Source organism: Chiloscyllium plagiosum, unplaced genomic scaffold (genome assembly GCF_037043375.1).
Source record: "Chiloscyllium plagiosum isolate Xiang-an unplaced genomic scaffold, Cpla_swu_hap1 HiC_scaffold_45, whole genome shotgun sequence".
NCBI classification, from domain to species: Eukaryota; Metazoa; Chordata; class Chondrichthyes; order Orectolobiformes; family Hemiscylliidae; genus Chiloscyllium; species Chiloscyllium plagiosum.
In genome coordinates this window covers 27,050,877-27,074,818 of record NW_028270183.1, presented here as the reverse complement: position 1 = coordinate 27,074,818, position 23,942 = coordinate 27,050,877, and the positions used below count along the sequence as shown (strand labels likewise).

Below are 23,942 nucleotides of genomic sequence, written 5' to 3'. Positions count from 1 at the left end.
TAAAAAAAAAGCATTTGTCTCCTCCCGGTCATGAAGGGGAAAGAGCAGAGTCAGTGAGCTATGCAGTGATTTGTGCTGCTGGTACAACGCAGTAAGTGTTATAACCAACTCATCCCACACGGACTCCGGGCCACCTTTAAACCAGCAGAGTTCGGACCCGAACAGGACAAACAGTACAGACTACAGATTCAAAAACACCAGCAACGGTTCTCCTTCGAGATCCTCCGCTCCACATTTGCAGTAATGTGCCGGAACCTAACCTCTCTACAGTCTGCCCTGCCTCAGCTGAGGGCCACACTCTCTCAGAATTGCAAAGGACCCACTCTGTACTACATCCTCAGGAGAATTCATACTCTCAACAAACAGTATTTCAACTCCATCTCAAACATCAAAAACTGTAAGTACAACAAACTCTTATCTACCCACCTCCATAACCAGCACTCGTCAAACATTCCAGAAGATTCCCCCAGCCTCTGGAACTGCTCGGACGCCATTAGCCATGTGGCTGGTGCAGCTGCCATCCCGACGCTGATTGATGATGTCACTTCTGCCCCCATCATGGCCACTCCCACAGCCGCTTCCGCCCCTCACAATTCCTCATGCACCACTTGTGACATCACTTCTGCCCCTCACATCTGATGTCACACGCTCAGTGACTTCCGCCATCCCTCCTGCCGTGGTCACCACCACTTCCGCCCCCACCAGCGCCACTCACCTGCATTCTGCTGACACGCCCCCCACAGACCCCACTGTCACCATTCCCGGCCCCAGAACCCTGAGGGGAACACCATAGCTGCTCATGACTCCACCCCCATTCCCCCCACCATCACACCCACTCCAGTTACTGGCTCCACCCTGACTCCCAGCTCCACACCCACACCAGCTCCCAGCCCTGCCGAGTATTCACCATCCTTGCAGACCTCCCCCCTCACTGAGGACGAATGATCAGTCCTCAGCAAAGGACTCACCTTTATTCCCCTCCGTCCACGCATCAATGAATTTAATACACGCCTTAACGTCGAACACTTCTTCCGCCGGCTCCGCTTCCGAGCTTACTTTCACAATCAGGATTCCCGCCCACCTTCCGAGGACCCCTTCGCCCACCTCCAACACACTGCATCCACCTGGACACCCCGCGCTGACCGATTACCTGCCCTCGACCTCTTCATTTCCAACTGCCGCAGGGACATTAACCGCCTCAACCTGTCTACCCCCCTCCCCCACTCCAACCTCTCACCCTCACAACGCGCAGCCCTCCAATCCCAACCTCACCATCAAGCCAGCGGATAAAGGGGGCGCAGTGGTAGTCTGGCGCACTGACCTCTACATCGCTGAAGCCAAATGCCAACTCGAGGACACCTCTTCCTACCGCCCCCTTGACCATGACCCCACCCCCCCCCCCCCCACACCCCCCCCCCCCCCCAATCACCAAACCATCATCTCCCAGACCATCCACCCACAGCTTCCAATCTCATCGTCCGGGAACCCCGCACTGCCCGGTTCTACCTCCTTCCCAAGATCCACAAGCCCGACCACCCTGGCCGACCCATTGTCTCAGCATGCTCCTGCCCCACTGAACTCATTTCTACATACCTCGACACTATCCTATCCCCCCTAGTCCAGGAACTCCCCACGTACGTTCGAGACACCACCCACGCCCTCCACCTCCTACAAGACTTCTGTTTCCCCGGCCCCCAACGCCTCATCTTCACCACGGATATCCAATCCCTCGACACCTCCATCCGCCATGACCAGGGCCTCCAAGCCCTCCGTTTTTTTCCTCTCCCAACGTCCCCAACAGTACCTTTCCACCGACACACTCATTCGTTTGGCCGAACTGGTCCTCCCCCTTAACAATTTCTCCTTCGAATCCTCCCACTTCCTCCAGACCAAAGAGGTAGCCATGGGCACATGTATGGGCCCCAGCTATGCCTGTCACTTTGTTGGCTACGTAGAACAGTTGATCTTCCCCACCTCTTCCTCCGCTACATTGATGACTGCATTGGCGCCACCTCGTGCTCCCGCGAGGAGGTTGAGCAATTCATCAACTTCACCAACACATTCCACCTTGACCTTAAATTTACCTGGACCATCTCTGACACCTCCCTCCCCTTCCTGGACCTCTCCATCTCCATTAATGATGACTGACTTGACACTGACATTTTTTACAAACCCACCGACTCCCACAGCTACCTGGATTATACCTCTTCCCACCCTACCTCTTGCAAAAGTGCCATCCCATATTCCCAATTCCTCCGCCTCCACCGTATCTGCTCCCAGGAGGACCAGTTCCACCACAGAACACACCAGATGGCTTCCTTCTTTAGAGACTGCAATTTCCCTTCCCAAGTGGTTAAAGATGCCCTCCAACGCATCTCGTCCAAATCCCGCACCTCCGCCCTCAGACCCCACCCCTCCAACCGTAACAAGGACAGAACGCCCCTGGTGCTCACCTTCCACCCTACCACCCTTCGCATAAACCAAATCATCCGCTGATATTTCCGCCACCTCCAAAAAGACCCCACCACCAGGGATATATTTCCCTCCCCACCCCATTCTGCCTTCCGCAAAGACCATTCCCTCCGTGACTACCTGGTCAGGTCCACGCCCCCCTCAACCCACCCTCCCATCCTGGCACCTTCCCCTGCCACCACAGGAATCGCAAAACCTGTGCCCACACCACTTCCCTCACCTCCATCCAAGGCCCTAAAAGAGCCTTCCACATCCATCAAAGTTTTACCTGCACATCCACCAATATCATTTATTGTATCCGTTGCTCCCGATGCGGTCTCCTCTACATTGGGGAGACTGGGCGCCTCCTAGCAGAGCACTTTAGGGAACATCTCCGGGACACCCGCACCAATCAACCCCACTACCCTGTGGCCCAACATTTCAACTCCCCCTCCCACTCTGCCGAGGACATGCAGGTCCTGGGCCTCCTTCGCCGTCACTCCCTCACCACCAGACGCCTGGAGGAAGAACGCCTCATCTTCCGCCTCAGAACACTTCAACCCCAGGGCATCAATGTGGACTTCAACAGTTTCCTCATTTCCCCTTCCCCCACCTCACCCTAGTTCCAAACTTCCGGCTCAGCACTGTCCCCATGACTTGTCCTACCTGCCCATCTTCTTTTCCATCTATCCACTCCACCCTCCTCCCTGACCTATCACCTTCATCTCCTCCCCCACTCACCTATTGTACTCTATGCTACTTTCTCCCCACCCCCACCCTCCTCTAGCTTATCTCTCCACCCTTCAGGCTCTCTGCCTTTATTCCTGATGAAGGGCTTTTGCCTGAAACGTCAATTTTACTGCTCCTCAGATGCTGCCTGAACTGCTGTGCTCTTCCAGCACCACTGATCCAGAAAAAACGCAGTAAGAAGCAATTCCCCATGTTTCCAAGTTTTAATGGGTAGGCACAGGAACTGGTACTTCATTACTGCCATTTCCTGTTATTAATGAGCTGCCATTGTTTCTGCAATCCTGACTGTACCAAAAATACATGAAATCTTGCAGCACTTGTGTGCTAAGGAATGTTGCTGGAATATTCTACATCCTGTTTAACAACCATTCTTCAGAATTAGCCAGTGGTGGAGAGTTCTACTTTCTGCATTGCCTATAGTGATCATGTCTGTGTCTGCTCAGGAACATTTTTGTAATCAGGCAGCAAAGTCTTGATTTGTTCTGATGACGCATTCAATCAGAGATGCAAGATTCCTTTGTTTGCATTTCCTTTCTAAGTTAACTTTTCTTGATCCTTGGTTACTTCCTTGGCAGCACAGCCCCTGCTTACCGTCTGCCAGTCCCTGCTTACCCAGTTTGTGTTTGACGAATTTTGACAGCACCCCTTTTAAAGAAGAACCTCACTCGAGGGAGCTGTCACTGATCCTGGATCAGTCAAGATATGAACCAGATTTGTATTTCAAGCTTACAAGCTCCACCTGCAGCTCTTGTCCCACGTCAGTATCCTGCTGAATCTTTAAACTAGCAAATGCAGTAACTGTGAGCTCAGCCATTCTGGCTTCAGGGAATCCCTCTGAGAGTTAGCACTTGGATGCGTGCTAAAGACCTAACTTTAAGTTGTTAGATTTCTTTGGTCAGCCAAGATGCTGATAGTACCGAAGCAACATAATCATGCCCTTTCACTGAGCTTTGTTTCAATTTTGTACTTGAACTAATGGCCTTTATTGATTGGTCTGTCAAATTCAATATGATTCCTTAAAAGGTCACTACACCTGATGAGCGCACTCAGGAGGTATTGCAAGTACTCACAGTAGTACTGCATCTTTCTGCAAAATAATTAGTTCGAAAAATTTCAGATCACATGCTGGATTGAGAAATAAAATACATAAAGGCAGGATAGAGATTAAATGCATTCAGAATCCAAATAAACCAGTTAAATAGAGCAAATAAAATGTACAATAAATATAGAGGGATGATTGAGAGGAATCTCAGCAATAGAAAGCAAAGAAGTGAAGCTGAAAGGGAATATGGAAAATCAGCATTCATCATAACGGGTGGTATGGGCTCAGTGGTTAGCACTGCTGTCTCATAGCCCCAGGGACCCAGGTTCGATTCCAGCCTCGGGTGACTGCCTGTGTGGAGTTTGCACATTCTCCCTGTGTCTGCGTGGGTTTGCTCCGGTTTCCTCTCTCAATCCAAAGATGTGCAGGTTAGGTGAATTAGCCATGCTAAATTGCCCATAGTGTTCTGGAATGTGTAGATTAGGTACATTAGTCAGGGGAAATGTAAAGTAATAGGGTAGGGGAATGGGTGTGGGTGGGATACTCTTCAGAGGGTCAGTGTGGACTTGTTGGGCCAAATGGTCTGTATCCACACTGTAAGGGTTCTCTGATTCTAGGAAGGCAATATGCACAGGTAGACAAGACCGGCTTCGATATCATGGACATAATCTTCCCAGGGGAAAAGTGAGGACTGCAGATGCTGGAGACCAGAGTTGAAACGTGTGGTGCTGGAAAGGTGCAGCAGGCCAGGCAGCATCCGAGGAGCAGGAGAATCGACGTTTCGGGCATAAGCCCTTCTTCAGGAATGAGGGTATTTTCACCCTCACTTCCTTCCACCTATCGTATTCCCAGCTGAGTGTGAAGGTGGTGATAGGTCAGAGAGGAGGGTGGAGTGGATAGATGGGAAGGAAGATGGACAGGTAGGACAGGTCATGAGGGTGGTGCCGAGTTGGAACTGGGATAAGGGGGGGGAGTGGACGTGAGGAAACTGGTTAAATCCACATTGATGCCATGTGGTTGGAGGGTCACGAGGAGGAAGATGAGGTGTTCTTCCTCCAGGCGTTGGGTGGTGAGGGAATGGCGATGGAGGAGGCCCAGGACCTGCATGTCCTTGGCGGAGTGGGAGGGGGAGTTGAAGTGTTCAGACACAGGGTGGTGGGGCTGGTTGGTGCGGGTGTCCAGGAGATGTTCTCTGAAGCGCTCTGCGAGGAGGTGTCCAGTCTCCCCAATGTAGAGGAGACCGCATCGGGAGCAACGGATACAATAAATGACGTGTGGAAGTGCAGGTGAAACTTTGATGGATGTGGAAGGATCCTTTGGGGCCTTGGATGAAGATGAGGGGGAAGGTGTAGGTGCACTACTTTCGCAGTGTTCAGAAAGGTATTGTTTTCAAATAAACACTAGGATATGGTCTATATCCTAGTGTCATGTGATGTTTGACCCTAGACTGTTGGAGGCAGAGAATTCATTTGAGGGATATGACAACTGTAACCAGTCCCATTATACCCATCCTGTATAGAGAAGTGATGTTTTATCCCTCTGTTTCCCCTCTGCAGCACTTTCAGAAGGTGATTCCTCAGCAATTTGACGGCTGTCCCGACAAACTGGTCCTGAAGGCTTACCAGGTCAAGTACAACACCAAGAAAATGAAGAAGTATGTAACTCACCAACCCAGCCTTTGCTTCCTGGCAAAGATTTAGTTGTAATGGGGGATTGTTGCAAATGTATGTTGGCCAGGCTGCTGAGAGTTTCCTGATGTTTGGCCATCTCGGCCAGCAGGGCAAGGTGAGGTGATGGCCTAGTGGTGTTATCGCTGAACTTAATCCGGGCACCCAGGCAATGTTCTGGAGACTCTGGTTCCAATGCCATCATGGCAAACGGTGGAATTTCAATTCAAAAAAAAAAAATCTGGAATGAAGAATCTAATGATGACCATGAATCCATCGTCAATTGGATTATAAAACCCGTCTGCTTCACTAATTTCCTTCAGGAATGTCCTTACCTGGTCTGGCCTGTGTGTGACTCCAGACCTACAGCAGTGCAGCTGACTGTTAACTGCCCTCTGGCCAATTGGAGATGGCCTGGCACCAATGCCCACATCCCGTGAAGGAATAAAGGGGAGGCGGGGAAGAGGTACATTCCCATTTGAACGTCTTGTATGAAAGTTGCACCCTCACAAGCAAAACTTGGTGTTCAAAAGTCAGTTTGCGTGACATGGTGCGTTATCTATGGTGATGTCTCCACCAATCCAAGTCTACTTGCCATCCAATCAACATTCTCTCCTGATTTTTAAAAAAATTATATTGATATTTCTTGTGAATTGTCTTGAGTGCATGACAAAATGCTTTGATAAAATGTCTTTTCAGCAATATTCAAGGACATGTTATTATTAACCGAAGCCGTGGGTGGTGAATGCTTTGTGGCAGACTTGCCTGTGGGGCGGTGGGAATAAATGATGGATAATAATCAAAAGTCATCTTGTAACCAATGTGCTTTGGGTGTGACTTTTGCAGAGTGGCTACCATTTTTATACCACCTTCCTGGCGATGAGTGTGATAGACTGGGGTGCAATTTTGTGATGCGCACATTCTTACTTAGAAAGATGTGGGAAAAATATCTTGTTGCTTTTGATGGACTTTGACTGGATAGAGATGCTGAATGGGAAAAGTGATCAGTAACCTTGTAAATCCATGATGCTCCTGTGGTAGAGCGCTGGCAGGAGGAGGATGCATTCTATCAATGTATGTTTATTTAGGGGTGCTGTTTGACTTTGTCCTACAGACTTGAAAAAGAATATACTACAATCAAAAATAAAGAAATGGAGGAACAGATTGAAATTAAAGTAAGTTTTTTCACAACAGTGAATGTGCAGCATCTGTTTGAATTGTGGATATTTTCCTGTATATTTTGTGGGAGTTGGAATTTTCAACTGTATTAAAGTGAAGTTAATTTTCTCATAAACCTGCTCCCTGCAGCTCTTCAAAAGGGAAAAAAAACAGCCCATGTAATTATTGGCAATCCAGTCAGATAATAGTGTTTTCTCCAAAGTAATTATTGGGTGGGGACATATGTTTGTTCAGATGTACAGGGGCTATAATTTGCACTTAACATGAAAATACATTTATTTGGGAGGGAGTAGTTTAACTTTATTTCCCCCCAAACTGACTAATTTGCATGTATGCTGTAAATTCTTTGTGTTCATTGTCTCTGATTTTCCGGTCGGTGGTGTTCCTAAACGTAAAACAATGAGTTGTTGATCTTTGTTGCCCAGCCTCTAGTTAGAGTTACTCAAGGGGTCTTTCCCAACTCGGCGACTTCATGTTTCCTTTCACAGGTACTTCTCCACTTTCAGGACTGGTTTATACTTTGAATTGATGTTGAATTTAAATGAACAAACTCGTCTAATTTATACCAGTTGAAAAGATATTGTCAAGCTTAAAATACATCTCAATAAGGAAACAGCAATCTTGTTTTGTAGGGCTCTTGAGAATTCCTTGATTTTTGGTGTCTGTATTTTGATTCATGCTAACTGATTTATTAAAATGCAGCAGTCATTTGGTAAAGTGTATTTATGTTAATATATGTGGTGTTTGATCTAGAATTAGAACAAGTCATTAATATTCTCTGTAATAACCAACACTTCATCAAATCTAAAGCCAGAACACAAAGAAAGTGTGAATTTCTTAGACACAACAGCATTGAGATTGGGACAAGACAACAGACATAAATTAGAGGTTACTTTCAAAGCAGCTGACCACTTCTACACACACCCCTATCACCCGAAACGCACTTCCACTGACTGGTCCGATCACAGCTAATGTGTTTCTGTCATATGCACAAGTACATAACTGAAGTTTCTCATAGTTTGAACCATTCTTGTAAATCACTTCGGCACAACTAAAGAGTGAAATCTCAGATTAGTAAGGCTAGGAAGTTTGTTGCAGGTAAAGGTGAAGACTTTGGAATCTTTGAAGAGCCTTTCTGACATTCTGATCAGAGACAGCGAAAATGTTATGAAGGGATGAGCGGAGATGGGCTGAATACGGTTCCTCATCCATGTTAAGTTTCGTGTGTTGTGCAATATTTGCTCTATCTATCATACTTTGCATTTTCTGAGTGCATGGTTTGTTTAACAATCTGATAGTTACTGCTGACCGCTTTTTAAAAAGAAATTAAGCAACTTAATTCCAAATCTGACTCTGGTTTGTCCAGCGTCTTGATTGCTGGTTAGACTTACGAATGGCCTATATGGGTCAAGGTTTCTGTATTGTAGTTCAATGCCAGTGGCTTTATCAATCAGTGTAGCTGCTTTTTCTACCTTCTGACTTCCTTTAGCACTGTGGAATACACAGCAAGAAAACCACAGCTTGCTCAAGAACAGAAGAAATAGGAGCATGAGACGTTAGATTTGCCAAGTGTGTTTTTGCAGTGATTTGACATTGATCTCTGTGACCAGTGAAATGCACTAAATGAGTTAGCGTCAGAGCCTTGTGCTTCAATAGATCCATATTATGTGCTGGAGTTGATTTGAGGATTGTCGTAGCACACCATATGAATGTGTGAATTAATTGTTACCACTTATAAATATCTGTCTTTTCTGTCCTAGTACACCTGCCTTCAACACAATTTAACTGAAATGTTAACTGATTGCTCTTTGGTGTGGTTTTCACTTCTTCTCCTCCAGTTTCTGGTGCTGAATGGAACACCTTCAGCTTCTGACAGTTACATTATGATGTTGCTTCTGCACTAAATGATTCGATATTCTCTTGTATAGTGTGAGGATCAAATTCTCATCCTTGGTCCCCAAGACAAACTTGTTACTTTCACTACCCTCTTACTGGGGACCGAACCATCTTGTTCACTGCTCCGTTCACTGCTTTCAGTTCCCAGCTGACCTTGTAACCTTTTTACTTTCTCCAATATCATCAGCATTTGCTGCTGCCTCTGTACCTCCGCCTGTCTACAACTGAAACTCTCATCTCCGTCTGTGTCACCTCCACACTTAACTGTTTAATCTCTCTGCCTGCTGGACTGTTGGCCTACATTTCCTATAAGCTTAATTCAGAACTGCTCTGTATTCTGTATCATAGAAGGGCCTGTTCATCCCTCTCCTCTGTGCTTGTTGATTTTCGTTGTCTCCTTGTTCAACACCAAATTCACATTCTCACAAGATTAGAGTGGTGCTGGAAAAGCACAGCCAGCCAGTCAGGCAGCATCTGAGGAGCAGGAAAATTGACGTTTCGGGCAGGAGCAGGAGTCCTTCATCAGGGGTTTCATTCCTGATGAAGAGCTTTTGCCTGATACGTCAATTTTTCCTGCTCCTCGGATGCTGCCTGACTGGCTGGCTGTGCTTTTCCAGCACCACTCTAATCTTGTCTCTGATCTCCAGCATCACTTTCGCCTTACAGAATCACTGCCACAACTCCAGATTTCTCCTCTGACCTAGTTTACAGTGGTGAACAATGACTAGGGCACTCAGTCTGGAGTGTGTTTTAGATGTCTCTCCTGCTCTTATTTTAAAAATTCTCCTTAGAACCCAGAGTTTTAACGTCATTATTGTTGCAATCCTCATAACCCTTGAGCTTATTGTTGTCTTTCAGGATGCAAGTTTTGATTATTCAGCCATGTTTCAATGCTAAAGGATTTTGTATGAATGCCTGTTGATCATCACAGTTCTAATAGCAGCATCGATGTACGTGCTTCCACACAAGATTGGCAATAAAAACTGGGACAAGAGTCGTTCTGAATTCACATTCAGGATTGAATATTTGAGTACAAGTTCCTCTATATTGGAGAAGAATCTGGGCCCAGCAATATAAGAGGAACGTTGTGTGTTCCTGCGTACAGTTAGAATGAAATGATCAGCTGGTACTTCTGGCAACAGCTTGTGTTGTTTGACTGTGATTGGCATGTTGAGACAGAACTGCTTTGGTCATGAGGCACAAATCAGACCTTGATTTCTTTTTTTTATATCGTGGATCAACAGGAGACTGTTAAATGAATGTGGTTGCATCAAGCACTCATAGATCATGTACAGAGCATGTTTGGCACTGGCGACTTTTTTACTAGTAACTTTCCAAATCTTACCAAGGAATACTGGCCCAGTTTCAAGCCTGAACTTGCTGCAGGCAATGTCAGCTGCTCAAAAGGGAGTGTGCTGTTATTGTAGGAAGTGCTAAATAATAATAATAATTAGTTTAGGGAGGCCATGATAATCTGACTGGATTTGTAATCCAGAACCCCAGGCTAATGGTTTGAGGATATTGGTTTGAATCCAACCACAGCAGATGGTGTAATTTTAATTCAATAACTGTCTCATGATCATGAAACAGTTGTCACTTGTCATAAAATCAGGTCCCCTAATGTGCGTAGGGAAGGAAATCTGCCGTCCCTACCTGGTTTGATCTATGTGTGACTCCAGACCCCCACAAATGAGGTATTAGGGATGGACAATAAATGATTGCCCAGCTAATGTCACTCCCATCCCGTGGGGGAATAAATAAATATAAATACAACAGAATTGTGCCGGATAGAGAACTCTGACCCCTCACAGTCTTTGGAACTACTTCTGAAGGCTCCAGTTTAAAAACTTGAGCTGTGAATTAGATGGATGCTGTGTGCAATGGGCCTGTGCCCACTGGGAACTGTATTGAGACTCCCCATGACTGTTGCAGTAGATTTGTCTTGTGTTTGCCTTCACCCTGGCACAGCTCACTGAGGTTACAATCCGTACAGAATTCCCTGAACCACCTTTGTATGTTGATGATTTGGAGAAAGTGAGCACTGCAGATGCTGGAGATCAGCGTTGAGAGTGTGTTGCTGGAAAAGCACAGACGGTCAGGCAGCATCCGAGGAGCAGGAGAGTCGATGTTTTGGGCTGGAGCCCTTCATCAGGGATGAGGCTGGGAGCCTCGAGGGTGGAGAGATAAATGGGAGGGAGGGTGGGCCTGGGGAGAAGGGAGCTGAGAGTGCAATAGGTGAATGGAGGAAGGGGTAAAGGTGATAGGTCGGAGAGGAGGGTGGAGCGGATAGGTGGGAAGGGAGATTGGCAGGTAGGACAGGTCATGGGGGCGGTGCTGAGCTGGAAGGTTGGAACTGGGATAAGGTGGGGGAAGGGGAAATCAGGAAACTGGTGAAGTCTACATTGACGCCCTGGGGTTGAAGTGTTCCGAGGCGGAAGATGAGGCGTTCTTCCTCCAGGCGTCGGGTGGTGAGGGAATGGTGTTGGAGACGGCCCAGGACCTGCATGTCCTCGGCAGAGTGGGAGGGGGAGTTGAAATGTTGGGCCACAGGGCGGTGGAGGTGATTGGTGCGGGTGTCCCAGAGATGTTCCCTAAAGCGCTCTGCTAGATGGCATCCAGTCTCCCCAATGTAGAGGAGACCGCATCGGGAGCAACGGATACAATAAATGACATTGGTGGATGTGCAGGTAAAACTTTGATGGATGTGGAAGGCTCCTTTCGGGCCTTCGATAGAGGTGTGGGTGCAGGCTTTGCAATTCCTGCAGTGGCAGGGGAAGGTGCCAGGACGGGAAGGTGGGTTGTAGGGGGACGTGGACCTGACCAGATAGTCACGGAGGGAGTGGTCTCTGTGGAAAGGAGTGGGGAGGGAAATATATCCCTGTTGGTGGGGTCCGTTTGGAGGTGGCGGAAATATTGACGGATGATGCGGTTAATGGTAGGGTGGAAGGTGAGCACGGGGTGGGGGAGGCAGGGGGGAAAGGTGTTCTGTCCTTATTGCGGTTGGAGGGGTGGGGTTTGAGGGCGGAGGTGCGTGACGTGGATGAGATGCGATGGAGGACATCTTCAACTACGTGGGAAGGGAAATTACGGTCTCTAAAGAAGGAGGCCATCTGGTGTGTTCTGTGGTGGAACTGGTCCTCCTGGGAGCAGTTGCGGAGGAATTGGGAATATGGGATGGCATTTTTGCAGGAGGCAGGATGGGAGGAGATGTAATCCAGGCATTTGTGGGAGTTGGTGGGTTTGTAAAAAAAAATGTCCGTGTTGCTTTGGTCATCATTGGAGATGGAGAGGTCTAGGAAGGGGAGGGAGGTGTCAGAGATGGTCCCGGTGAACCAGTAAGAGCTGGATTGAGCCAATTAAATTATTGTAATTTTCTTTTCCTGAAAAAAAAACGCAATCAAAGAGAGCAGAAAGGTGAGAAGCGTCCACTTGATATACATTTGAACAAAGAACATTACAGCACAGGCTGTTAGGCCCTCCAAGCCTGAACCCCTTCATGTCCACTGTTTAAACCTCCTGTCTATTTTCTAAGGATCTGTATCCCTCTGCTCCCTGCCCATTCATTTATCTGTTTAGATACATCTTAAATGATGCTGTCAATCCCACCCCTACCATCTCCACTAGCAATGCATTCCAGGCACCCAACACCCTCTGTGTGAAGAACTTTCTACATATATGATTAGATTAGATTAGATTACTTACAGTGCGGAAACAGGCCCTTCGGCCCAACAAGTCCACACCGACCCTCCAAAGAGCAACCCACCCATTCCCCTACATTTACCCCTTCACCTAACACTACGGGCAATTCAGCATGGCCAATTCACCTGACCTGCACATCTTTGGACTGTGGGAGGAAACCGGAGCACCCGGAGGAAACCCACGCAGACACTGGGAGAACGTGCAAACTCCACACAGACGGTTGCCCAAGGTGGTATATCTCCCCTAACTTTTCCCCTCTCACTTTGAACTCATGACCCCTGGTAATTGAGTCCTCCACTCTGGAAGAAAGAATCTGAAAACACTTAAATTTCACAAACCTGTTGGAACCTTGAGTTTTTCTTGAATATTCAGTAATTATCTGAATTAGAGTGCCAGTCATTGTCCAAGGCACAGAGAACTGAACTTGATGTATTGTTTTGTGATTATAAAGTGGCTGAAGCCATTGTTGTTTTATTGTGTATTATTTTGGTAGTCACAAAGGCAAGAACAGCAGCCATTCTATCTGAGAGGTCCTGGTAAAAACACAGCTGTTTGGTGAATTTATGGTTTGCTTTTGGTGTTGACGTCCTTTTGGGGAACCTTCCTGTTGCTTCCAGTTATGCTGTAACATCTTTAATGTCCACCTCAACATCTGGGAATAGCAGACAGGACTTCAGCTGATGTTCTCTGCCACAACACTTCCTGTAACAATGACAACTTCAGCTGTGTCCAGGTTCTGGAGGAACACTTAAATCTTCAACCTCGAGGTGATTCCACTCAATGACATTTAAAAGGCATTTGGACAAATTCATGGATAGGAAAGGGTTACAAGGATATGGGCCAAGTGCAGGGAAACTTAATTGGTGTTGCTGGACATTTTGGTCACATGTTGGCCAAAGGCCTGTCTCCATGCTGCAGGACGCTATGACTTTATGATACTAGCCTGCATTATGAAATGAGTGTGCGCGGGTGAACGGAGCAATCTCTTGAGTTTATGTCTTAGGCTCAACTCTGCAACAGCACTTTTACGTGCCCCTCTGTGCTCTCCCGTTGAGAACTGTTTTTAGAAATCTACAGTTCCTTCAAAAATAATTTAAACAGTAAATGCTTGAACTTTTTTAGAGCAAAGTTTGTTGTTCAGTGTATTTTGTGTAGTATTGTAGCCTGTAACAGTACTTTGACTCGGAATCAATTCAGCACGCTGGTTCAAAACCAGCTCACTGTTGACTGGGTTTGGGTGAGAATTCTGCTTTCAGCTCTGTTGCTGGTTAAATATAGATTTGAACCTTCATGTGCAGTATCTTCACCAGATGGTGCTATAACCTTCTTTTGAGATCCATCAGTGTACTGCCAGCTCTATTGTGAATTGTAACAGTGAAGATTCTGTAACTTCTGGCAGCTGCATATGCACTTTTAAACATGAAACCCCAGATGTCAGAGTTTGTCTGCTGTTGCAGAAATGTATGATGTCTTGTTGAGATTCATGCTATCATTCAAAGATATGGAATGGTGTGATACTCAGTAAAACATGTAAGAAAATATTGGGGCTCATCATTTCAAGTATAATAATAATTTTACGTGTGATAAGAGAGCACTTGAATATGAAAGCAGGGATGTGTTTCTGAGGCTCTAATACGGGGTTGCTTAAACCACATTTGTATTATTGTGCACAGTTTTGGACCCTATATCTCGGGAGGATATACTAGCTCTGGACTGTGTTCAGAGAAGGTTCACGAGAATGGTCCCAGGAATGAAAAGCTTAACATATGAAGAACATTTGAGGATGCTGGGTCTATACTCGAAGGATGGGGGGGGGGGGGGATCTAATTGAAACAGACAGAATACTGAATGGCCTGGACAGAGTGGATGTTGGGAAGATGTTTCCATTGGCAGGAGAGACTAGAACCTGTGGGCACAGCCATAGAGTAAAGAGAAGACCTTAGAGAATGGAGAGAAGGAGAAACCTCTTCACCCAGAGAGTGGTGAATCTATGGAGTTCACTGCCACAGAAGATGGTGGAGGCCAGGTCATTGAGTATATTTAACACTGAGATAGATAGGTTCTCGAGTATCTAGAGGATCAAGGGTTACTGGGGGAAAGTGGGAGAAAGGGGTTAAGAAACTAATCAGCCAGGATTGAATGGCCTAATTTCTGTTCCTATGTCTTATGGTCTAAGTCTCAATTACAGCTGACAACTTCTCTGGCACTGAAAATTATCCTGCACACTTCATGTTAATTGTTGGAGATATTTACAAAAATAATTTAAACTTTCTTAAAAAAAACTTGATCTTTATCTCTTGCCTTAAGCCCATGTTTCTTTTCCTATTATTACATTTGGCATTCTATACTGGATTTGCAATGAACAAATGTTGCAACTGACATTTATGGATTCAGACTCTGCCCAGTAAGAACTCTTTTTTTTAAAAAAACTTTCATTTTAATGTAGGTTCCAGAGTATAAGCCCCCATTAACAGATCTGTTGGTAAGGGAAATGGATAGTGAGTCCTTCGTTTTGCTACTGTCCACCAAAACTGGGCTACAGTTCGTTCCACTGTAATGCATGTTTCGTTAACACAGATTCGCTCTAACATGATTGTCCCTAATTTGTTTCTAAAGCGCAAAGTTTTAAAGCATAGAATGGTTATAATGTGATTCTGGCCCCATTAAAAGTTTAAATGGCTCTGCTATTACACGATTTTCTTATAACATAGGATTGCACCAGAATAGAACTACTGCGTTATAGCAGAACTGACAGTATCACTTCCTCATTAATTCAGTTTGAAGTTATTGCTTTGTGATGTTAGTTGACTGGGGTCTGTCGGGGTTGGGAAAGAGTGGGGGATGCTTGTTCATGTAGTTTTGTCGAGTCCTACAGTCACAGTGTAGAAAGAGGCCCTCTGGCCCATCAAGCACCAAACTACACTAATACAATTTACCTGCTCCTCTTCCATAGCCTGCTGTGTCCTGGCATTTTCAATGCTCACCCAGATGGTTCTTAAATGTTGTAAGAGTACCTGCCTCCATCACCCCCTCAGGCAGTGCGTTCCATATTTCTACTATCCTCCAGGTGAAAAAAAGCTTTCCTCCAATCCCCTGGAAACCACCGACTCATCTTAAACATCTGCCTCCAGCCTTAGACACTGATGCAGTGTGGCCACGTTCTGCCCCAATGACCACTCTGCTGGTCATTGACTTCATGCAGCAGAGTGGAGGGTACGCCCCTTGCTACATCAAGGTGTTGCGATAGGGATGGTCATGAACGTCACGTTCCTGGGATTGCTGATATCCAACAATCTGTCCTGATCTATCCACACTGACATTGTGGTCAAGAACACACAGTAAAGCCTCTACGTACTCAGGGCTAAGGGCATTTGGCATGTTAATAAAGAATCATAAATTTTTACAGATACACCATAGAAAACATTCTAGCTGAATGCATCACACTGCTCTTCTCAAGACTAAAAGAAATGACAGAGTTGTGAACACAGCCCAGCCCAGACCAGACCAGACCAGCACACAAACCAGCCTCCCATCCATTGACTCCATCTAATACTTCCTGCTGCTTTAGGAAAGCAACCAACATCATCAAAGACCCCTCCTAAGCTAGTTATACTCTCTGCCACCCCCTACCATCAGGCAGAAGGAAAAGGTTTGAATACATGTCTGAATAGATTCAAGAACAGCTGCTTCACTGTGGTTATCAGACATTTGAATGGACCCCTCAGATGTTGATATTGATCTCTCTGTATACCTTCTCTGCAGCTGTAACACTGTATTCTGCACTCTGTTCTGCTACTCTGCTGCACTTTATATGGTATGACCTGTCTGTACAGCATGAAAAGCAACATTTTTTACAGTTTAAAAATCCCACAACACCAGGTTATAATCCAGCAGGTTTATTTGGAAGCACTAGCTTTCAGAGCGCTGCTCCTTCATCAGCTGGTTGCGGAGTATACTCCGAAAGCTAGTGCTTCCAAATAAACCTGCTGGATTATAACCTGGTGTTGTGTGATTTTTAACTTTGTCCACCCCACTCCAGCACCAGCATCTTCAAATCATAACATTTTTCACTGTATTCAGTACATGTGACAATAACGAATCAAACTCAAGACCCCGATATCTGTCACGGGGAAAAGGTTCTCGCAATCTCCCCTGTGTATACTTCTCTTAATTTTATATACCTCCGTCACATCCTCCCACAGGCTCCTTTTGCTTCAGGAGAAACAAGCCCAGTCTATCTGGACTTTCCTCACAACTGAGCCTATCCAGCCCAGGCAGCATCCTGGTGAATTTCCACTGTACCTTTGGTGCAGTCACACCCTTCCAGTAGTGCAGCAACCAGAACGGCACACTATTCCATCTGGGGCCAAACCAATACGTTGTGATGAGATTTCCTTGCTCTTATCTTCTACATAATGAAGGCAAGCATCCCATATGCCTCATTCACCACCATGTCAGCCTGTGCTGATATCTTCAGGAATCTGTGGACTTGAACACCAAAGTCCTTTTTGTTCCTCAGTACTCCCTAGGGATCTGCTATCACTGTGCATGTCCTTCCCTTATTAGACCTCTGACAACGCATGCCCTGACTTATCAGTGTCAAATTCCATCTGTCATTACTCTGCCCAATTTACCAGCTGATCAATGTCAGACTGAGACCATCCCTTTCACTGTCAACAAGACTGTCAATTTTCATGTCAGCTGCAAAATTACTAATTTTACCTTCAATGTTCACATCCAAGTGTTAATTAATACTGACCCTCAGGATTTTTGTTAGGATGTCAGCCCACTACTAGAGCCCATTTTCAGAGGGGGATGAGATTAAATCAAACATAAGTGAGGGGAAGAGATTTGAAAGTAGCTACCTGCATCTCAGAAGTTGAAGACTAGAACCTATTTATCCCACCCTCACTTTAACTACAGCAGTGATCTCTGTAAATGCCACTGCTTATTCCTTCCTCTGACCCTAACCTTGCATTCTTTTAGATATTGTCTCAATCCTGTAAGAAATTCTTTCCTTTCAAACGTTGTTTTTGTTACTGTACAGTATCTTAAATGTGTGCAGCTCTGAGAGCACACCTTTGAAAGGTATATTAGCCTGGGATGGAGTGCATTGCAAATTTGCCAACACTTGAATATTATTGCAAAAAACAATTTGGTGAAGTATTTTTTGTTCTGCACTAATCAAGACATTCTGCAAGAATGCAATTACTTCAGCAGTGCTCAGGTTCTGTGCTATCAAATAGTTCATCTCTATTTTACCAGTGATCGAAGGATTAGATTGAGAGATTACATAAACTGGGTTTTTAGCCCCTGGGCTCTTAAAAGGCGAAGGTGTGATTTGATTGAGTCTTTTTTAGGATTTTGAAAGAAACTGCTAGATAACTAGCAATTTCCTTCTGCTGGTAGGATTGTACAGCAAGGGGAAATAACCTTAAAATCAGAGGCAGGCTAGCCATTTAGAAGAAAACGAGTGAATTTTATTTTACATGCACAAGGTGGTAGAAATATGGCTTTCACCACAAAATTATTGAAGGATGACAGCATAGTGGTAATATCACTGAACTAGTTATCCATGTTATTTTAAAGCAGTCTATGTTTAAACGTAACAAGATCTGGATAATATCCAGGTTTGGGCTGACAGGCAACATTAGCAACCCACAAATGCCATGCAATGACCATTGTCAGTCAGAGACAACCTTACCACTGCCCCTTGACATTCAATAGTTACCATCACGGAATCACCCAGTATTGCCACCCTTGGGCGGGGAGTGGTGGGGGAATTGATTGGATTCATCAAATTAGCTAGAAGAACAGTTCAGAGGCTAGGCATACTGCAGCAAGTAACTCACCATCTGATTCCCCAAAGCCTGTCCACCATCCGGATGGCGCACCTCAAGGGTGTGTTGGAATACATCTGTTGCATCTCCACAGTTTGCTTGAACTCTCCTATCTGGTGGAAGAGTTGTAAGGCAACTCTTAATAAAAGTAAAACAATAATATTTGTTTATTTGACACAATTAATATTAGAACAACACACACACTATGTACTAATGATAAATACTGCAAATTTTCCTTATGCTTTAACTTAAGTTTGGATGATCATATACCATCACACTAGGATGGAGCTGGCCTCCATGTGCTGATGTTGTCTGGTGGTCTTCCCCTGGTGGTTTCATAGGTGTCTGGTGGTTATTCTAGAGCTACCACTCCAAAGGATGGTTTTGCAGCGGTTCTCATACTTCAGAGTCGTCTTGCCCCTTTGGGAGGGTCTTGAGTATCTTCCAATGGATTGATCAAGTTTGATCACCCTGATCAATCTGGCCTAACCAGGTGTTGGCATGCTGATGGCAGGGTGACCTGAAGCCTCCATTACTGGAGGTGCTGGGTACACCTAGCCTTAACCCTCACCCTGTTGGCCACCTTTGTGTGTGGCTGCATCAAGCTGTGTGTGGATCCCCGGTACGCAAACACCAAGTGTCACTACGTACTGAGGTTCTACCTGTCCCCGGTGTTGCGAAGGATGGGCCTGGCCTCGCTGCCGCGGAACGCTCCGAGTAGTTGGACCGTTCCGTACCACCTGTCCCCCGTGGAGAAATTTATCAAGAAAAACACCTTTGACCACAAGTCCATCAGGAAGTGGTCAGCACGTAGTGTCCTTGAGACCCTTCGGGAAAAGGAGAGGGCAGATCCTGTCGAGCGGTTCCCTGAGCAGACTGTCAAAGCCATTTGGCAGAATGCCTCATCGCCAGAACTTTCCAACAAGCACCAAGACATGGCTTGGCTGGTGGTGAGAAGGGCTCTGCCTGTGAGATCCTTTATGCATGCCCGGACTCTCAGCCGCACCGCACGCTGCCCTCGAAGCGGCTGCGGGGGGGATGAGACTGTCACACACCTCCTTGTGGAATGTGCCTCTGCAGAGGAAGTCTGGAGAGGAATGCAGTGGTGTCTGTCGAGGTTCGTCCCGAGCAGCGCCGTGACGCGGGACTCGGTGCTCTACGGCCTGTTCCCCGGGTCGCACACCGAGACGAACATCAACTGTGCCTGGAGGATCATCAACTCGGTGAAGGACGCTCTCTGGGTGGTCCGAAACCTGCTGATCTTCCAGCTGAAGGAGTTGACCCCGACTGAGTGTTGCAGACTGGCACATTCCAAGGTCCAGGACTTCATGTTGAGGGACGCGCTGAAGCTTGGGGCAGCTGCCGCCAAAGCGCGGTGGGGAAAGACCACCGTCTAACATCTGCCTGCCTAAGAAGAACAGGGGGCCCACGCAGTCATTTGGGCTCCGCTGGTGTCTCAGCTCAATGTAATCGCACCAACCTGTGAATAGGAATGATTACCCTGTTTCGATGCGCAAAGAAATGGAATGTTTACAGAATGATGACATGTCCAATTGTATAGATTAAATATATATGAATAAAGTATATTTTTGAAATAAAAAAAAATAAGGGTGAGAGGCACCTCCGCATCTGATACACATCTCAATGTTTCCACTTGTCCCAAGGACGACATTCCGTTGTCCCATTCAAATCCACATTCGGATGTGTATTGTAGAGTCTGCAGTACCAGGTTTGTTTGCAAACTGTCTGTGGGTAGCTGCAGTCTGTCTGGTTTATGATTTGGAGAATCTGGTGTTGGACTGGGGAGGGCGAAGTTAAAAATCATGCAACACCAGATTCTAGTCCAACGAGTTATAGGTTTATTTGGAGGCTCTAGCTTTCGGGGCCTTCCTCCTTCAGGTGGTTGTGAAGCAGGATCATATGGCACAGAATTTATAGCAAAAGATTAGGGTCATGCAGCTGAAATGATGAATTGAACAAACCCAGATTAAGTCTTTCATGTTTTAGAATGGGTTTGCTAGTTTCGGTTCTTTTATATGTAAATCCCAGAACTATATTTAAGTCATATTCTCAAGATAGCTTAAGGCTTTATAACAAAAGGTGCCATCTCTGCTCGAACAATCTTTAAGACTGATCAGAATATCAGCAAATGCACTGAAACACTCTGCTTTCTGTCCCCGAGCCATCTCTCTGTCCAGACACACTATTCTCTTTCATAGGCTGCATGTTATGTTGAGGTGATTTTTGTAACTGACTTCAATATTTTTAACGTGAGTATATTTGAGTTAAAATGTCATTAATGTTCTCCTGTTCAGTAAAATCCCAAGTGTAGAGGTTCCACAAAGTTTCAATATGGTCCATTTTAACTATGATCCAGTCATACATCTATTGTAGTCAGAGAGATGTACAGCACGGAAACAGAGCCTTCAGTCCAACCCGTCCATGTATCCAGATATCCCAACCCAATCTAGTCCCACCTGCCAACACCCGCCCCACATCCCTCCAGACACTTCCTATTCATATACCCATCCAAACGCCTTTTAAATGTCACAATTGTACCAGCCTCCACCACTTCCTCTGGCAACTCATTCCATACACGTACCACCCTCTGTGTGAACAAGTTGCCCCTTAGGTCTTTTTATATCTTTCCCCTCTCACCCTAATCCTATACCGTCTAGTTCTGGACTCCCCGACCCCAGGGAAAAGATTTTGTCTATTTATTCTATCCACCCCTGTCATGATTTTATAAACCTCTATAAGGTTACCCCTCAGCCTCTGATGTTCCAGGGAAAATAGTCCCAGCCTGTTCAATCTCTCCCAATAGCTTAAATCCTCCAACCCTAGAATTCCTAGAAACACGGCATTCCAACTGGAACACTTAACAAGCACATGGACTTGGATCCCATTTACCACCCCCGAGAAAAAGAACAGGAAATGGCATCACCACATGAAATTACATCATCAGCTCAAGGAAATCTAAACACACAAATAAAAAGCAGGTCATACCACCAGTGCTTCATCCGGAGGCTCACTGATGATGTTACTTAGTATGGTGACGAAACATCTGAAAGCGAGCAAACTGTCATCCAGAACCTCAACCTGAGCTACAAATCTTCGCAAAACTCGCACATTCTCCCCGTGTCTGTGTGGGTTTCCTCCGGGTGCTCTGGTTTCCTCCCACAATCCAAAGATGTGCAGGTGAATTGGCCATGCTAAATTGTCCATAGTGATAGGTGCGTTAGTCAGGGGTAAATATAAGGTAGGGGAATGGGCTTGGGTGGGTTTCTCTTCGGAGGGGTGGTGTGGACTTGATGGGCCGAAGGGCCTGTTTCCGCACTGTAGCAAATCTAATCTAATCTAATCTAATCTAACTCATTTAGTATCTCCCCCATCTCCTGCGGCTTCACACAAAGGCTGCGTTGCTGATCTTTGAAGGGCCCTATTCTCTCTCTAGTTACCATTTTGTCCTTAATGTATTTGTAAAAACCCTTTGGATTCCCCTTAACTCTATTTGTCTCTTAAGTACTCCTATTTCCTTTATACTCTTCTGAGGATTCACTCAATCTCTCCTGTCTATACCTGACACATGCTTCCTTCTTTTTCTTAACTAATCCCTCAAATTCTTCAGTTATCCAGCATTCCCTATACCTACCAGTGTTTCCTTTCACCCCAACAGGGATATACTGTCTCTGGATTCTCGTTATCTCATTTCTGAAGACTTCCCATTTTCCAGCCGTCCCTTTACCTTCCAATCAGCTCTTGCCTAATACCACCAAAATTAGCCTTCCTCCAATTTAGAACTTCAGCTTTTAGATCTGGTCTATCCTTTTCCATCACTATTTTAAATCTAATAGAATTATGGTCGCTGGCCCCAAAGTGCTCCCCCACTGACACCTCAGTCACCTGCCCTGCCTTGTTTCCCAAGAGTAGGTCAAGTTTTGCACTTTGTCTAGTAGGTACATCCACATACTGAATCAGAAAATTGTCTTGTACACACTTAACAAATTCCTCTCCATCTAAACCCTTAACACTATGACAGTCCCAGACTATGTCTGGAAAGTTAAAATCCCCTACCACCCCATTATTCCTACAAATAACTGACATCTCCTTACAAATTTGTTTCTCAATTTCCTGCTGACTATTTGGGGATCTATATTACAATCCCAATAAGGTGATCATCCCTTTCTTATTTCTCAGCTCAACCCAAATAACTTCCCTGGATGTATTTCCGGGAATATCCTCCCTCAGCACAGCTGTAATGCTAGCCCTTATCAAAAATGCCACTCCCCCTCCTCTTTTGCCTCCCTTTCTATCCTTCCTGTAGCATTTGTATCCTGGAACATTAAGCTGCTAGTCCTGCCCATCCCTGAGCCATGTTTTCGTAATTGCCATGATATCCCAGTCCCATGTTTATAACTATGCTCTGAGTTCATCTGCCTTCCCTGTTAGGCCTCTTGCATTGGAATAAATGTTGTTTAATTTATCAATCCTGCATTGTTCTCTGCTTTGTCCCTGACTGTTTGACTCACTTCTGTTCTCAGCTGTACCAGTCTTAGATTGGTCTTTCCTCACTATCTCCCTGGGTCCCCCCCCCCCCCCCCCCCCCACCGCCCCACCTTACTAGTTTAAATCCTTCCGAGCAGCTCTAGCAAATTTCCCTGCCAGTATGTTAGTCCCCTTCCAATTTAGGTGCAATCCGTCCTTCTTGTAGGGTCACTTCAACCCCCAGAAGAGATTCCAATGATCCAAAAATGTGAATCCTTATCCCATACACCAGCTCCTCAGCCATGCATTCATTTGCTATATCCTCCTATTCCTGCCCTCACTAGCTCACAGCACCAGGAGTAATCCAGACATTATTACTTTCAAGGACCCTTTTTAAAAAATTCCTGCCTAACTTTCTGTAATCTCCCTTAAGAATCTCAACCTCTTCCCTTCCTATGTCGTTGGTTCCAACGTGTCCAGTGACGTCCTGCTGCGCCCTCTCCCCCATGAGAACATGCTGCACCCTCTCTGAGACATCCTTGATCCTGGCACCAGGGAGGCAACACACCATTCTGATTTTTCACTGCTGGCCACAGAAATGTCTGTCTGTACCTCGGACTAAATAGACCCCTCACACAATCGGTTGCTTGGAACCCAACCTATCCCTCATTGCATTAGAGCCAGTCTTGATACCAGAAAATTGGCTGTTCGTGCTACATTCCCCTGAGAATCTATCACCCCCTACATTTTCCAAAACCGCATACTTGTTTGAAATGGGGATAGCCACAGAAGAGTCCTGCACTAACTGCCTATCTCTCTACCTTTCCTGGAGTTAACCCATCTATGTGATTGTATCTGCAACTTTTCTCCCTTCCTATAAATGCCATCTATCACATCCCCTTGCTCTTGTAAATTCCTCATTGCCACTAACTG

At 45.8% G+C, this 23,942-nt stretch overlaps 1 protein-coding gene across 6 annotated transcripts in view; it reads left to right on the top strand.

The window, feature by feature from the left end:
* Positions 1–23,942, top strand: part of LOC122552164 (EVI5-like protein) — a 214,493-nt gene that overhangs the window by 34,805 nt on the left and 155,746 nt on the right. For all 6 annotated transcript variants that reach the window (XM_087983404.1, XM_087983407.1, XM_087983403.1 and 3 more), the window contains 2 exons: positions 5,800–5,897; positions 7,025–7,085. In XM_087983404.1, coding sequence (XP_087839530.1) covers positions 5,800–5,897; positions 7,025–7,085 — 159 coding nt within the window. The remainder of the gene's footprint in view (positions 1–5,799; positions 5,898–7,024; positions 7,086–23,942) is intronic.